Raw genomic sequence first — 17,700 nt, 5'->3', positions numbered from 1 at the left:
ATGTATGTGTGTATGTGTGTGTGTGTGTGTGTGATGGCGTGGAGTCTTTGTGGTGGGGTGGGGGTAACCTTTTAACGCCGTCAGCTCTGGCGTCATCGCATTCATTCAAGCGTTGCACACACATACAAACACATACGCCGCATGATGCCCACATGCCACGCCCACTGTGCTGCGCCGCACCTAACCGCCCGCTGCTGTCGTTTTCAATACATTTGTTACCTTCGTTTCATTTTTGTTTTGTTTGCTTTTTTGGCAGTTTTAAATCGTTGGGTGGTTTTTATTAGCCCGCTTCTCTCTCTTCTCTCTCTCTTTCTTTCTCTTCTCTTTTTCTCTCTATGTCTCTCTCTCTTTTGCCTTCTCACACGCACTCTCTCTGTCTCTCTCTCTCTGTCTGTCCCTGTTTGCCTGTCCGTTTTACGTTATTTATGGTCGCGCATTTGCATTTTGATGGCCAGCTCCTGCTCCAGCTCCTGCTTCTGCTCCGCCCTCTGCCTCTGCCTCTGTCAGCCTTAACCCTTTCATGCACACACACACACACACACACACACACGCACGCACGCAGCCACACAGGTGTGTGTGTGAGTTTTTATGACCATTTGTAACCAAAAAATTGAAAACAAATTTCCACATATTGATGGTCGCACTTTGCGGGGGGTAAGCATTGTCGGTAGATATGTGTGTGTGTGTGTGTGTGTGTGTGGCTATGTGTATTGGTGTGCTGTTGGGGGTTCTGCCTTTTTCGGTTGCGCATGAGAAGATAATCGTAAAAAGGGAAATTGCGCTTATAAAATGATCAAAAGCGCGCACGTAACGACAGCTCAGAGCAGAGCTACAAAACTTATGTATGTGTGTGTGTGTGTGTGTGTGTGAATGCATGGGGGAAGCTCATGTGGTTGCTGTTTAGGTTGATTAGGCCGCTAGGTGCTGACAGCCGCTGCTTTTCGAGTTGCTTTTTGGCCTCGCGATTTCAGGCTCTCATTTGCGGATTTTATGGCATTGCTGCTGCTTGTGTTGTTATCGAAAAAAGAGCAAGAAGAGCAAGAAGAGGAAGCAGAAGCTGTTGAGAAAACTAACACCGCCCTGGCATGGCTGGCATACACCTGTCTCCTGCACGCCCTTCCAACTCATTAGCATTGACATCAAATCGTAGCCCAATGCAATCGAAGACCATAAAATGTTTTGTCTTCTTCTTCTTCGCTCGGCACTGCCAAAACCCAGATGCAATGTCACCTATAAAGAGCTGCAGTGTCAGGAGCTGTAGCTGCGAGTCGAACAAACTGAATTCGTTTTGCCTCTCTCAGAGTTTAGTTTGAACGTGAGAAGTTACACAAATTTTAATTAAATTCATTGGATTCTCAAGAAAATTTCAACACTTTGAAGGAGATGTCAAGATTGAGAAGATCAAAGCTCGGTAGTCCGTGAACCTCCTTCGAGTGACTTGAGCTGTGAATCGTTTGCGGGGCAGGCAAATTAAACATGAGAATATAATATTCCAAAATATTTGATTGTGAACTTCCTGTTGTTCATTTGAACCAGTTCCAAATCTATGTGAGCTGTCATTATAATCTGAGCTACTTTGGCAATGCTTACAATCACATGTGAACCAGCTCATGAACGAATTTATATTAATTATTTCGTAAAAAATAGTTTGTAAAATATATATCGATAGAAATCGAAAGCTCAAATGAAGTACTTCAAATTCTGAAAAGTTTATCGAATAGTTCTTTTAACTACTTCTGCTGAGGTGTTTTTCTGAATAGTACTTCTGACTAGTTCTTTCAAGTTATTTTTCGGAGCAGCTCTCCTGTGTAAGTCTTCCTTTAGCTGACCCTATTAGCTTTATCATAAATCAATAGCTTTAAACATTTAGTGAGCTCTAAGCTAACGCAGCTTCATATCATAAACACAGGACTAAAGCTATGAGCATTTAGCCAAGCTAACTTATTTATAGCCCAAGTCAATTGCAAATTTATGAACAGGGTATATTAGTTTTAGTAAAACTGTTTGTTACAAGCAACACATTGAGAGAGAGAGAAAGAGAGAGAGAGAGAGAGAGAGAGAGAGAGAGAAAGAGAGAGAGAGAAAGAGAGAGAGAGAGAGAGAAAAAAAGAGAGAGTGAGTGGTGAGAGAGTGAGAGAGAATGAGAAAGTGAGACCGAGAGAGAGAAGGGAGAATGTGAGAGAGATATAGAATATGTGAAAGGGAGAAAGCGCGAAAGAGAGAGAGAGAGAGAATGAGATAGAGATAGATATATAAACATATAAAATAGAGAGAGAGAGAGAGAATGAGAAAGAGAGACCGAGAGAGAGAAGGGAGAATGTGAGAGAGATATAGAATATGAGAAAGGGAGAAAGCGCGAAAGAGAGAGAGAGAGAGAGAATGAGATAGAGATAGATATATAAACATATAAAATAGAGAGAGAGAGAATGAGAAAGAGAGACCGAGAGAGAGAAGGGAGAATATGAGAGAGATATAGAATATGAGAAAGGGAGAAAGCGCGAAAGAGAGAGAGAGAGAGAATGAGATAGAGATAGATATATAAACATATAAAAATATATATATAGAGCGAGAGAGAGAGAGCTGTGCAGAGAGTAAGAATGATAGAAAGAGATAAAATATCTCTAACTTCACCTTCACTATTATCGAAAATAACACGGCAGGGCATCCGCTAGTCGAGCACGCCCGATCAGCACAAACAGCTCTGCTGTTATGTAACACACGCGCATATACACACATACATATGCACCTATACAAATGAAATCCGGCTGGCACATCAAAATACATTTAAGCCTTGATAATTTTATAGTGCCTGTCAACATTTTGGCTCTTTGTTGTTCACAAATCAAATCAAAGTCAGGTGAGAGAGTGTGGGGTGCAGGTGGCTGATTGGGCGGTGGGTTGGTGGCTTGGTGGCTTGGTTGGTTGGTTGGGTGTTAAGGGCAACCACGTCCTCATCCACGTCCTCATCCACGTCCTCATCCACGTCCTCATCCACGTCCTCATTCTCATTCCCATCCTCGTCGTCGTCGTTGACAAGTTGAGCATTTTAATTGCTGCCGTGCGGCCGCTTAAGTTAAATGTCAACAATGCCAGCAACAACAGTTGCACTAGCAACAAATTTTTGTGGCTGCAACCCTTTCAGGCTTAAGCTGGGCGCGCGTGTGCTGGGCGGCGGGCAGGGGCCAGGGGCCAGGGACGGGGATAGGCGGTTGCACGCAAAGAGTCAACTGGCTGTGCGTATCCACAGAATGCGCTAATAAAATATGCATAACAAACTTGAGTCAAACGAGGTTCAACTCCAACAAACAATCCTACACCCTATCCACTATCCTCTACCTAACCCCTCAACCCATGCCATGCAACCCCATAAGTCCTATCTGGTCTAGTCCTTTGTAGCGGGGCTGTCGCACGCAATGCGCTACGCACCATTGTGAAAAGGGTTAAAAATCGAAAGTATGAAAACAATTTCGTTGCCGTTGTTGCTCTGGCTGTTAAATTGTTGGTCGTTGCCGCTGTCGCTGTGACTGTGACTTCTCTAACCCGTAAAACTATTATTATGATCATTACTGTTGGGCTGCCCCCAATCCCAGTCCTAGTCCCAGTCCCCATCCCAGTCCCAATCCCAGTCCCAATCGCAACTTTCAGCACGCACTTTGTGGCGCTGTCGCCCTGTCGCCCTGTCGCCCTGTCTCATAAATGTTTTGGCAATAAAACGCAACTTATGATAATGCACATTGACAGCGGCAGCGACTTGTCACAGCCGCATGACATGCAGAAAATTTCAATTGATGACGAGAGCTGCGACAATAATGGGCGATTTGTTGTTGACTCCGCTGAAAGGTTATGCGTACGCACATTCAATTTGCGTTACAGCCAACATTGTGGTTTCTTAATGGAGCCGTTCCACTCGCTGGCTTGCCGTGAGTGTGACGAGTAGCTGAATGTGTGCAGGAGTACATGTTGTAAGAGATGAGGCACACATGATGTAAGACATGAGAAACACCATCCTCTACTCGTTACTTTTACTCGTTACATATTCTCATTTATGTATGAAACGAGTAAGTGTTTAGAGAAGTATGTGAATGAGAAGCTCGTTAGACTCCATCTACCCATATGAGTACAGCTACTCGTTACTTTCGTATTCGAATGTGGCGAGTAGATGAATATCTAAAGGAAATGGTGTTGTATGAGTACAATCAACTCGTTGCATACTTATAAGATACAGTGATGTATGTGAACGAGTAGCTCGTTAGACTCCATCTACTCAAATTAGAACGCTTACTCGTTACTTTCGTATTAGAATGTAACGAATAGTTGAATACCTGGAGAAACAGTGTGTGAGTATGAAGAATGAGTACAATTAACTCGTTGCATACTCACAAGACTTCATCTACTCGTTGCTTTTACTCGTTACAAATTCTCATTTATGTATGAAACGAGTAAGTGTGTTAGAGATATAGTGATATATGTGAACGAGTAGCTCGCTAGACTCTAGCTACTCAAATGAGTACAGCTACTCGTTACTGTCGCATTCGAATGTGGCGAGTAGATGAATATCTAAGGGAAATGGTGATGTATGAGTGCAACCAACTCGTCGTATACTCACAAGACTACATCTACTCGCTGTTTTTACTCGTTACATATTTTTGAGTTACATACAAAGAGTTGTCTTGATTGTCTCGTTACTTTAAACTCGCTCGTAGAACTCGTTACTGTATGCTCTAAATTGATTATCAATAATATATTGTACTAGCCCTTTACTAGTATTAGCTGTAAGTTCACTCGTTACTTTTTACTCGTCAGCTAGCATGTAATCGGTGTAGACAATCATCGATTGAGGCCATGCAGGTGAGGAACTCATGAGTCTGCTCACAGCTAGTCTAGGTCAGTAAGGCATACTCGCCACATTTCACTCGTTAGTTCAGCAGTTGCAGAAATATGCCGTGCGACTCACCCCGGCCGCCTGGTAAACAATCTCATTAATCATGCTGCAAATTGCCAGCTCGGCAGGCCTGGCTGTGCTGGCGGGTTTGCGGCTGGGGTCGGGGCAAGTGTTGTCAACATCGCCATAACCCTTCAGCGGGCATCGGCAGTTGCGGCACTGCCGGTGGCGTTGCTGACATTGCTGACATTGGTGACGGCAGCAGCGACAGCGACAGCGGCAGCGGCAGCAATTAATAATACGTAATTTATGCTGAGCATTTGACTTTTTGGGCCAAAACACTCAAACTTATTGACAGTTTTTTCCATGGCCTGTGCGTGGGCTCAAGAAAGCGAGCGAATGAAATAAATAAAACTAAAAGGGTTACGGCTAACGGGTAACGGGTAACAGCCATCGAGTCACGGGTTAGGGTTCGGGCTATGACTGTGACTGTGGCTGTGGCTGTAGCTGGTGAGGGGGAGGAGGAGGGGGCCGCTTCTTGGCCGCCTTTTATTGCTGCACTTCAAACTCCGGCAACTCCTATTGAAGCGTTACAATTTACAACCTCATGCCCAGCCAGTCATGTGGAACCAGCTATTTGTACAGCTTTCTGGTACTGGATATGGATATGGATATGGGCATGGGTATGGGTCAGGGCCTGGCTCTCGGTCGGGGTCTAGCCTGCTGAATGCGGGCTCAGTGCTTTCAATTACCCGAAATTAGCTCTATCGATGATGGTAATCTAGTCTAGCCAGGGCCGCGCTTCCTTGCGCCCCATATCGGGGCGGGCTAATCCGCGGCGGTCGCAACAGTTAGTTATAGTTAGTTTAGCTGTCATTCGTGCCAAATTCTATTAGTGAGCCTTTGACGGCTCGGCTAGTCGAGGCCTTAACGCTTGGCTTAGCCGCCCGCCCAGGGGTTAGCTGCCCCGCGCTTAATCCATCCACCGAGCACCACCGAGCACCTCCTTCCCCCCCACCCCAACGGCGATGACTAACTGAGCCGTTATTAAATTAAATGTTACACCTCTCATATCCGTGCCGGTTGCATTCACTCTCGAGTGCCAGCCAGTGATGACTCTCAATTAACCGTTAGGTTAATATCAATCGCAGATGCATGCGAGTATATCGAAAGCGGGCTTCGTTCCACAGGCTCAAGCCAAGCTAAGACTATTCATGCATCCAATTCAATATTTGCATTTGTGTATCTAAGACTAACCAATGTATCTTGTATCTGTATTCGCCTCAGTCTCTGCTGCCTCCTCAACTGATGCCACGCTAATGCGTAATTTGCATTTGTATCTCAATAAGTTATGTATCTGCAGCTCCGCTCGGCACTTGTAACTGCAATGCGCCTTGTACCTGCCGTCGAACTGACCTGCCGCTGCCTATAGGCAAGTGTCGATAATGTAGATACATTTGTATCTTTGTGCATAACAACAGTTGTATCTGTATTTTGATTATGGCAGCCAACTGCATTTGTATCTTTATCAGTGCAATCTCTGTAGTTTAAGTATCTGCAGCTGTCACTCATCTGAATCGCATGATTCATATACTTACATATACATACTTACTTTATTTAACTAATGGCAAATGTATCTGCATCTAAACAATCTAAAATCGGATGTAATTACGATTGCAGTTATATTCGTATCTACATGCATATATATGGGCTAGCCAAGGCATCTGCACTTGCATTTGTATCTGACTTGGTGAATGTATCTGCAAATGTATCTGCATGTGCATTCGCATGGCCCGCTGCATCTTATGGCTGCAAATGTATCTGCAGTCAACTCAGACATCAGTAACTGCTCTCTGCATATGCTTATGTATGTGCATCTAGCTGTAAATGTATCTGCATTGGCAACCACAATTGCAGCCGCAATTGCATCTAAAATATCTGTAATCAAGCAGCGATTGTAACTGCGCCATCTTTTCATTTGTATCTCTGTCCCTGCATGTATCTTAATATCTAGCACCAAAAGTATCTGCATATGTAGTCAAGCTGACATCCATCTACCTCAGCTGCAGTTGTCTTTGCATCTCTATGACTATCAGCAAATGCAGCTGCAGCTTCACACTAATGCATCTGCATCTGGCTGCCAAAAGTATCTAGCCAACTGCAACAGCAGCTGCAGCCATTTTGGCACCTGCATCCCTGCTGCTGCAACTGCAACTGCTGCAAATGCAAATGCAAATAGAAATCTATCTGCAGCCCTGGCGCTGGCCAGCTGCGAAATATGGCTGGCAGCGCTTAATTAAGACATCGAATGACAGCAAACGCTTTATTTGCGTATACGCAATAAATATAAATGTAAATATGCACTTGCACAGATGTGCATGTGTGCATGTGTGTGTGTGTGTTTGTATACGCATACAGATGTGCATATGCATATATGGAAAAGAATTCATTGCTCATTTGTGTAAATATTGGGGAATTCGCTTCGGTTGTCCTGCAAACAGTAAAAAGTCCTTTGTGTGCCGCACGCGCATTAAAGTTTCCATTTGGGGCACAATGCAAACAACAATAATCATACTAATAATAGTGCGAGTAATGCTAATAGTAATAATAATAATAATAATATTAATAATAATAAAACACGTTTATCTTGTTGCATGTATGTTGTTGTTGTTTGTTTTTTTTTTTTGTATTTTCGTTTTATTTTTTATATTTATTTTTTATTATTATTTTGTTTGTTTGTTGTTGTTGTTGTTTTTTTTTTTTTTTTTGTCTTTTAGTAATAATTTTTATTTAATTTCCTTTGTTTTGTTGTTGTTTAATTAATTTTAATATAATTGCAGTGACATGAGGTGTTGTTGCTTCATCGTTAAATTTATATTTATTTATATATATGTATATATATATATATATATGCACTATATATATACATATATATGTTTGTAATGCTTTTCTTCATTCCTTTGTTTTTATCGCTTGCCGTGTTTTTGTTTGCATTAAATTTAATTAACTATAATTAATATTGCTTTTGCGTATAATTCATTCAAAAAACAGCTAAACAAACCCAAAAAAAAAAATCAATTATATATATGTATATATATATATATATATGTATCGGTATATAAAGACAAACAAACTGCGCTACAAATTTTTGCTTTTTTTTCTCATTTTCTCTTGATAATTTGTTCGAATATTGTATGAGTGTGTGTGTGTGCGTGTGTGTGTGGGACAGTTGAATGAGTGTGCGTGTGTGATGGTAGGGGGCTTGGAGGGGGCTGTGTTAGCTGCGTCTTGTCGCTCTAAACTTATGCGAGGAACATGCGTTGAATGCCATTTCATAAATTGCTTAATATATAAAAAAAAATTGATTTATATATGTATATACATATATACGATATATATATATATATATATGCAATAGTATTAAAATAAAACACACACAATAATATAATACTAAGTAGCTATTCCGAGTCTGTTCTAAAGAATTATAATTATACAAAAAAAAAAAGTGTCTTGTTCTTTGGTTTTAGAACTTAAAAATTAGCAAAAAAAAAAAAAAAAAAAAAAAATAGTTGTAAAAAAAATCTATATGAGAACTTGTATTACAGGTTGAAAGTGCTGCATTATAACTGGCTGTGTGTTTGTATGTGTGTGTGCGTGTGAGTCGCTGCTACTGAGTGTCTATGAGAAGAAGAAGAGAAGTGGTTGAAGAAGCGGCGGAAACATTTCATTTTGGTCGAGGCAGGTCTGCCAAAGCCTGAAGCCCGCTGGGGCTGGGCGAGGGGCGGGCTAGGGGGCGTGGTGCGCGGTGCGCGGTGCGTGGGGCGTTACCTCTCGAGGACTTGTTCCAAATGAATATAAATTATGCATTTTGCTTTCGTGGATGTTACGGTACACGGTACTTAAGAGCTACATAAATTAATTTAATTATAGTTTTTTATTCGCATTTTACGCAATTGTTGTTGTTGTTTTTTGCATTAGATTTGTTTTTTATTTTTATTTGTATTTTTTTTTTTTTTTTTTTTTTTATATATATTTTCTTTTAGCTTATTTCCATCAATTTACGAATACTAAAAAAAAAATTGTTCATCCTAAGACTAAGAAAAAAAATTTACGCATTTCGCTTGGTTTTTTTTTTGTTTTTTTTTTTTTTTTTTTTTTTTTTTGCTTTTTCTGCTTTTTTTTGTTGTTGTTAAAGGTTACATTGTATTTAGATTTGTATGTGAGTGTGTGTGTGTATATATATATATATATATATATATATATATATATATATATATGGGCGCCATCTTTGATGTTGCTTCAATGAATATCAATATATCAATATATGTATAGATATATATATATATCTGTATATGCTTTATATATATACATATATATGTATATATAAATTTGTCTGCGCTTTTCAACTCTATTTCGCTCTCTGTGTATCTCTTTCTTTATCTTTGCTATATAGTAAATATATATGTTTATATATATAAGTGTTGTGTGTGTGTGAGTGTTACATATATACATAAATATATATACATACACATATATATTTATATATATTATGCCTAAGTGCTAAAAAGTGTTTTGCGGGCATTTGAAAGGGTTATATTTTTTAATTTTTTTTTTTAATTTTTTTATTTTTATTTATATATATATTTTTAGCTGCAACTAATTGCAAGAGCACTGGGCCACGTTTAAGGAAACGAGCAAAAAAAAAAAAAAAAAAAAATAGTAATTAGTAAAGAAATCTAATATATCTGTCGCTGTCTGTCACGCCTCTCTCTCTCTCTCTCTCTCTCTCTCGCTCTCTCTCACTGTTTGTGTCCCTCTTTAAACTAGGTTTTAAAAGCTGGCGGGTCCTGCGCATCACAAACAGGCGTTGCTTACAATAATCAATAATATAAAAAAAAAAAAGATGTATATATATATATATGTATAGCCGATATATATCGGTGCACTATAACTATGCGCAAAGCGACCCGCAACGTCTCTAGGCTCTATTAGGGTATTACGTGCGTGTGTGTGTTAGTGTGTGTGGCTGTGAGTGTGAGTGTGTGTGTGTGTGTGTGTGTGTGTGTGGACTCTATGCTATATGCTACAATGCCTATATAGAACGCTGGCGCTATTTACACTGTTTAGCAGTGTTGGTTAACTGCCGCCGGAGCTGCTTCCGATGCTAGCCTGAACCGGAACCGGAACCGGAACTGGGACCGGAACTGGAACCGCTTCGACTGCCCGACAGCAGCTGGTCAACGGCATTGCACGCTAAAGCTGCTGCAGCTGCACCGGATGCGGTCAGACATCGACATCCAGATCGATCACCGAGCTGCGATCGTGGTCGTCGTCCTCGTCGTCGTCCAGCTCGTGGGGGCCGCCCTCCTCGCAGTCGGAGCGGCCGTCCTGTAATTGTCACTGATCCGTCCCAGCCGACGCATGGTGCGTCGCGTGCGTCAGCCCGTGCGGATGTCCGTGCGGATGTGTGTGCGGATGTGTGTGATGCGCCTGCGTGTGATGCTGCAGCTGCGACGACTCCTCCGACAGCAGCGAGGCGGCCGCTGCTGCTGCTGCCGCCGCTGCCGCTGCCGCCGCCGCTGCTGCTGCGCTGCCATTGTGCTGCACCTCCAGCCCGTTGACCATCTTCTCCATGCTCTTCAGCTCCGACGGCGAGTGCTGCGACTGTCGCTTCAGCAGCGACGGCGGCGTCGTCGGCGACATTGATATGGGCCGCGTGGGCGGCGAGTGCGAAGAGGCGCGCGGTCTCGGGCTGGAGCTCAAGCTGCGTGGTCCATTGTCCAGGCCCAGGCCGCCACCGGCGCCACCGCCAGCGCCAGCGCCGCCCCCGCCTCCTGCGGAGGGTAGAAGATTGGGCGGCGCAGCTGCGTCGGCGCTGCCATTGCCACCGCTGCGATTCGCATTCGAGCCGGGCGTGACCGCATCGAAGGCAGAGCCCAAGCTGCCCGGCAGGCTGTACGGCGAGAAGCGATGACTCTTCAGGCCCTGCAGCGGCGAGACGGGCGTGTGGCCAGCCGCCGCGTAGGCGTGGCCGAACAGCGCCGGATGCTGGGCGGCCAGCGCGAGCTGCGCGTTGAACAGCAGGCCCGGATTGAGTCCGGCCGGATTCATGGCAGCGGCCGCCGCCGGATTGTGCAGCAGTCCCAGGTGCGGCGGCGGATAGAGGCCGTGCGGATAGAGGTAAGGCAACAGATGCGGCGACGGGTGTATGGGCGGGCCCACTGAGATATTCGGCGACGGATAGCTGCCGGCCGCATTGAGTCCGGCCGCTGCCGCTGCGGCCGCAGCAGCCGCACCGCCGCCGCCCACGCCCTCCTTGGGACTGCCCGTCGAGGTGGGGCGAAAGGCACCGCCGGTGCTGCCGCCGACGCTCTCCGAGCAGCTCGAATCGCTGCCATCGCGCTCCACATCGTCCGCCTGCAGGCGGCGGCGCAGTGCATCCTCCGCATTCGCCGCGGCCGCATGCTCGCCGGCGCCAGCGCCAGCCAAGTGATTGAACCAGGCGGCCAAAGCTGCTGAGTTGGAATGAAACGAGAAGAAAGAGAAGCCAGAGATTGGCTCAGTTAGACAGACTCCGGGCATGCGCGAATCTCGAGAGATGATCAGCTGATCAACTGATGCTGATGCTAATGCTGCTTGACTGCTTACCCGAATGCTGGTGCGCGTGCATCTGCTGCAGCGAGTGGCTGAGCGGGAGCAGCGGACTCTGGGGCGGGCCCACCACATCGAGCAGCTTGTCGTCGTCGTCCTGCTGATTGTCCAGCAGCGCGGCCGCATGCGCCGGATGCAGATGTGGCGGCCGTCCAGCATGGCCCAGATGGAGCGGCGCCCGGGAGCTGCTCACGTGCGTGGGATTCAATTTGTCCGAGTCGGACCCTCGGTTGGACATCAGCGCCTGCCTGTAACAACAGTAGTACGAGAAAACGAAACAAATTAGAACATCCAATTGTCTAAGGCGAAGCGGGTTCCATCGTCAAGGGAGCTAGGCGCATCGATATGGATCAGGAGTAAAGGCTAATGATGTGGGAAATGGCATTTCCTACTCGGGGAGCTAATTATATACATAATCTACATTTGTAACTGAAAATCTAGAAAGCTGACTCAAGTGGTATCTAGATTTACGCATGGGATCATACCTAGCTGTCTATTCAGGACAATGACAAGAGGGATCGTCGATGAAAGCTAGGGTTGTCAAGATGGGAGTTACTAATGCAGCTCATTCATCCGCCACAACTGAAAGGCTAAAGAGCTAAAGGGTTCCATTTGGGATCATGCCCAGCTCTTCTGCTCAGATACTCCCCGCATAAGACTTAAGGCTCTCGATAATATTGGATCCCGAGACTACAAAAAAAAAAACCTGAATAATGTAAATTGCAAATTGAAAAAGCGAATTGTAATCGGAAATTTTGGAGCACGCATAGGCCGCAAGCGTTTTAGACATTGTTTTTTTTCTCTCTCTCTCTCTCTCTTTCTTTCTCTCTCCCTCTCTACAGTCCATGTTGCATTAGGCTTTTTGGATAGACGAGGCACTGGCATAATATTTTCGCTAGCAGGAATATCTGTTAAATGATAAAACGACGCTGCCGGCATATGAATAAGCGGTGGGACAGGCAGGCAGGCGGGCGGGCGGGCGGTCGCTCGGTTTGGCTGTTGGGCGGTCTGGTTGGGGATCGCCGTATAGCCGGAACCTTAATTGAAATGTAACAATGGCAGGCGGAAACAGCCGGCAGTTTGTGTCTGGGCCGACAATGAAATTGAAAAATAATTCAAAACACGTTAGTGTAATTTAGTGTCTACACTGGCCTCGACTCGCACTGCCCCGCAAGCGCCAACAAATACACCGCATCTCCGTTACTGCGCCGCCCTTTAGCCGAAAAACTACGTCCGTGCATTTTCTGCGTTTATTTTTTTGTTGTTCACACATCAAAGCAACGATGCCAGCGCCAGGCCCCGTGTTCGCAAATTGGGCAATTTACTAGCACACACACACACACACACAGAGGGGGAGCGGGCGAGCGGCATGTGTGTATCATTATCACAGCAACCACTGAGCCCGGAACCACCCATAGACAGGAGTTAGCAATTTCGCCACAGGCGTCTTCTTTTACACTTAACTGTTTTTCCACGTATTTCGCATCACCTGTGTCTGCGTGTGTGTGTGTGTGTGTGTGTGTGTGCATGTGCGTGTGTGTGTTGTGTATATACCTAATTTAATAGCAAATCAATTTGTGTTAATCTAGGCAGCGCTACGAGCTCACCCACCCAACAGCAACTAGCGACGCCGCACAGCCCAAGCGAACGCCCAAAATGGGGCGCTCTAAAAAAAGTTTGGGCTCCAAAACTCTAATTAACCAGAAGCGAAAATTGTTTAACTAGAAATCTATTAGCTTTTCAGCAACGGAAAGCAACATTTGCTTTCAGTGGCTTTTGGTATATATGGTATATACAGCTATAGATCATATATATGGTATATACTGATATGTACTATATGATATATACTGCCATATACTTTTCTAGTATATACTGCTACTATTTGGTATATGCTAATAGCACTCAAGAGGTTTTCTGATAGCGATTTATGAATAGACATATGGGGTGTAGTGCTTTAATATATGGTATATACTGCTAGATACCATACTAGTATGACATATAATATATATACTGCCATATATTATAATAGTATATAATAGTATATACACTATATGGTATATGGTACATAGTATTCTAGTATATTTGTGTATGGTATACTTTATGAATAGACATAAATAGTACACAGTGCATTAATATATGGTATATACTGCTATATACCATTCTAGCATATACTGAGATATAACATATGCTATTGTAGTATATAATAATATATACTATATGGTATATACTGGAAAATATTATATAATGATATATGCTTTATGGTAAATACTGGCAGATACTATTCTAGTATATACTGATATATACCATATGTTATCAGTATATATAGCAGTATTTCAGTATATATACATGCTATTATAGTATATACTGATGTATACCATAGGATATATGCTAATGGCCCTCAAGAACTATTTTGCAACTGAATGAATATTCAAATAGAACTCTTCAGCTTGAGATATAATCAGAAATTGAGACAAATACTAAAGAAATACTATCTTTCATATATTCAATGCTTTTAAGATATATATGTATAGAATTTTTGTAAGTTGTGAAAACCTTCTCACACACTTCAAAGTAAAGATCAAGTCTCTAGGCCTCAGAGGCAGCAAGTGCCAGTAAATGCTGCATTTGGGGCCAGCGCGCCTGGGGGCTGAACCGCTCCTGTGTCTCACATGTAACTCAACCATAAATTTGCAACACTCGCACAAAGGGCAACTAAGACGTTTATCTTGGTTTTTATGCACGGCCCGGCAACGGGTGCGGGGCGGTGACGGGGGCAGGGGCGTGGCAAATGGCGGTGCTCTGTAATTTTTGAATTATATCTAAATGTGCGGCTAAAACCAGTTCCAGTTCCAGTTCCACACACGCCCACGCCCAGCCCCGCCCACCACAACATTGGCAAATTAACAGAGAAGCAGATAGAGAGAGGGAGGGAGGTAGAAGAAGAGCGCGGACAGCAGTCGAAAGAAAGGAAAAAGAAAAAAGTGCGCCAATTGTCAACTAACGCCTGCAGCTATTTGTCTGCAACAGCAGGAGGCGGGGCGTGGCAGGTCGGGGCGAGCGGTGTGAGAGAGTGTGGCAAATAAATATGAAAAGGAATTTCAATTGCTGCCAGCTTCTCAACCGCTGCTGCCGCTGCTGCTGCTGCTGCTGTTAAAACGGTTTTCACTTTAGATTTCCGCTGCGGCCGCGGGCAATGCAAAAGCAATTGCAAAGAGTTTGCCAGGAGGCAGGCAGCATGCAGCAGGGGCCGGGCCGGGCTCGACTGGTCTTTGCCAGAGATGAATATCATTCCGGCGGAAGTTGCGCAGTTAAGCTGCGAGAGGGTTGCGCCTCGGCTGCGACATAGTTGCCACCAATTAGCGCCGCTTGCTGTGAGCTGTGACACCCAAGTCGCAGGACGAAAATGTCGTCATGGCATTGTTTATGTGGCTGTTGTTGTTGCTATTGTTGTTGCTATCGTTGTTGTTGTTGTTGTTGTTACTAATGAAGCGCAGCCCAGCGGCTGGCTGCTAAAAGAGTTAACCACAAAAAGTTGCCGCCGCATTGAGCTACTTAAAAAGTGCTGCTGCTGCTTGTTATTGTTGTTGTTGCTGTTGTTGTTGTTGCTGGCAATTTGACAAACAAAAAAGGCAAGACTGGAGTTTTGACTAAGTCGCACTAATTGCCCAGGCATTTCAGACTAATTAAAAGTCTATGCAAAAAGTTAGCTAAGCGCTTTAGCGGCTGTAAATCGCCCACACCCACACCTACACACACACTCTCACACACACAGAGTGTAGTATACTTTTGAGTGCTGGCGTTTTATTAATAATCGACGTCCAGTTGAACAGAGAAGCCCGAGACCAAAAAACCGAAACCAAATCCGTCGCCCAGGCCAAACAACTGACACATGACTGTCCCAGCAATGACCAGTCAGATTTTTTGCCAGTGGGCGTGGCAGGCGGGACTGCGGCTGACATGCAGATAAAAAACAGGCAGTGCATGATTTTTGCTGACAGCCAGACAGGCGGCATAGGCAAATAGGCGCAGCTAGCAGAGCCACACACGCAGATACCCTGCAAGAGGCTAGCGAGAGCTAAGACGGAAGCTAAAGTATAAAAGCAATTGCTGGCTGTTATCGATAACAGCCACAAATGAGTTGAACTCTATTAAGGAAATCCAACAAATGAAACAAAAAAGCCGGGAAAGACAAATGAATTGCACAATTGCTTTTACAGCTACCTATGAATCGATATTTATCGCTTTGGTGCTATCGGCATATGTTATCGAAGGGATATAGCTATAGTTATAATCATTTACAAGAACGACATATGAAGCATAGAAGAATATTTGCTGCTTGCTTTGAAAGTTGATAGTATGTTGCTCTTCAAGTTCGATAACAATCGATTTTGAATTATTAAAGTGAAAAAAGCTGCCTTAAATCAAAGTCAATTGAATATATGTATATAAACGTCAATCCATAGCAATCCGCCTATATACATATTTAATACAGAAGCAGCTAGCTTGCATATCGATAATTATCGATTTTAGGCGAGAAATGAAATAACCTTGTAGAAAGTACTCAGTTAGCTGAAAGTCTTGGGATTTTACTATATGCACTCAATGCATCAGCCAAGAATATAGACAACAGCACAATCGATAGTTATCGATTTTTGCATATGCCAAGCGGGCATCAAATAACTTATTTAAGACAGGCAGCTAAAAGCAACTCAGCGCGCATTTCCCTGTTGGCAATTTAAATGTTTGCTGGGTATAAAAGACAGCTAGGATTGCGGGACTGGAGGACTGAATAGACAGCTAGGCTGGGCTGGGCTAGGCTAGGCTGGGGTACACTCGGTGGGGCGTTGGGGCTTGCGGCTTGGCAGCTAATGCCAATCAAGGCGCTGTAATCAGTTTTACAACAACTCAACAGGAAGGGCCGCAAGTAAATTGTTTGTGTCAATGCAGCAAACAGAAGACTGATGAAGTCGTTCCTTGGCCTGTCCAAATACGCCACAGCTCATCATCGTCTTGTCATTGTCAGTCACACACACAGAGAGAGAGAGAGGGATAGAGAGAGGGAGTGAGAGAGAGAGATGGTAGCGGGGAGAGTGAAAATTGATTTGTAACGTTTAGGAAAACGTTGAGCCAGCTATTAAATGTCATTCATCATTATGCTAAGTCAGGGCAGATTGAAAGCGAAGCGAGTGCAGCTCGGCAGCCCGGCAGCCCGACGGTGGCCGGAAACCGGAACCAGTCCAAGTTCCACTCCCCCACGCCGATGTTGACTTTTTGGTTATCCTGCGCAAAAACAATTGTGGAAAAAAGTCAAAAGCATTTTGATCAGCGCCCACGCTGACGGCCGACCAAATCGACCAACAGGAAATTGAAATCAATCCATCAATATGGATTACAGGCGCTCAGCTGGAGAGCTGGCCCAGCAGCTGGGCTGCTGTCGAGAGGATGTCTCCCCCTGTCTCTCTCTATTTCTCTACACACACATATCGGCAGTGGGAGTGGGAGTGGGAGTTGGGGTGGACCATGGCCAGACCAAGGTGCCAGTCATCATCCTCAGCATGATTATCATCGGCCTCATCATTGTGTTGACTTTGTGGCCACTTGGCCTCCAGCTGAGCGTCGATGTTAGCCAGCAGCCGCAATACGCCCCCTCGTCCACATTGGCGCTTTGTATGAGTTGCAATTTGACAAGCAGCAGGCTAATTAGTTCCGCACAGATTTGACAAAAATTAATGTCTGCTAATCAAGCTACAGCAGAGATACAGAAACAGATACAGATACAGATACAGATACAGATGGAGATAGAGATAGAGATAGAGATAGAGATAGAGATAGAGATACAAATGGATAGACAGTTAGACAAACGAGCCAACGAGCCCGCTGCTAACAAATAGGAAAACAAACCGAATTGCTGACCCCAAACACGACGATTGCTGTGATGTGAAGTGCAGCTCAAAGTGCTGATTAGTTTGCTTTTTGAGGCGAACGGGCAGCTAGCTGAAAGGGCTTCGCTCGATTGTGTTGAATTCGATTTGCCAGGGACTGCACTCGGTAGCCGGAGTTAACTTATGAACTAATTGAATCAATGAGGTCCTTTGCACGGATCTACAACACATAATTGCAGCACCAACTGGCCGAGGGCAGCTGCTAATAAGCCAGTCAGCTGCCAT

At 44.3% G+C, this 17,700-nt stretch overlaps 1 protein-coding gene across 7 annotated transcripts in view; it reads right to left on the bottom strand.

Annotated features, from left to right (window-relative positions):
• Positions 1–7,763: 7,763 nt before the first annotated feature.
• LOC6585241 (optomotor-blind protein) overlaps positions 7,764–17,700 on the bottom strand; it is a 98,391-nt gene continuing 88,454 nt past the window's right edge. For 2 of the 7 annotated variants that reach the window (XM_032732580.2, XM_032732582.2), the window contains exons 6-7: positions 11,531–11,790; positions 7,764–11,397 (exon numbers count right to left, since the gene is read on the bottom strand). In XM_032732580.2, the coding sequence (XP_032588471.1) occupies positions 10,280–11,397; positions 11,531–11,790 (1,378 nt within the window). In that variant the 3' untranslated portion in view covers positions 7,764–10,279. The remainder of the gene's footprint in view (positions 11,398–11,530; positions 11,791–17,700) is intronic. The other 5 variants (XM_032732584.2, XM_032732581.2, XM_044010707.1 and 2 more) reach the window with 4 other exon arrangements.

This window comes from Drosophila mojavensis, unplaced genomic scaffold, assembly GCF_018153725.1.
Source record: "Drosophila mojavensis isolate 15081-1352.22 unplaced genomic scaffold, ASM1815372v1 contig_136, whole genome shotgun sequence".
Lineage (NCBI taxonomy): Eukaryota > Metazoa > Arthropoda > Insecta > Diptera > Drosophilidae > Drosophila > Drosophila mojavensis.
The sequence above is the reverse complement of the archived record's forward strand: the minus strand, read 5'-3'. Positions and strand labels throughout refer to the sequence as shown.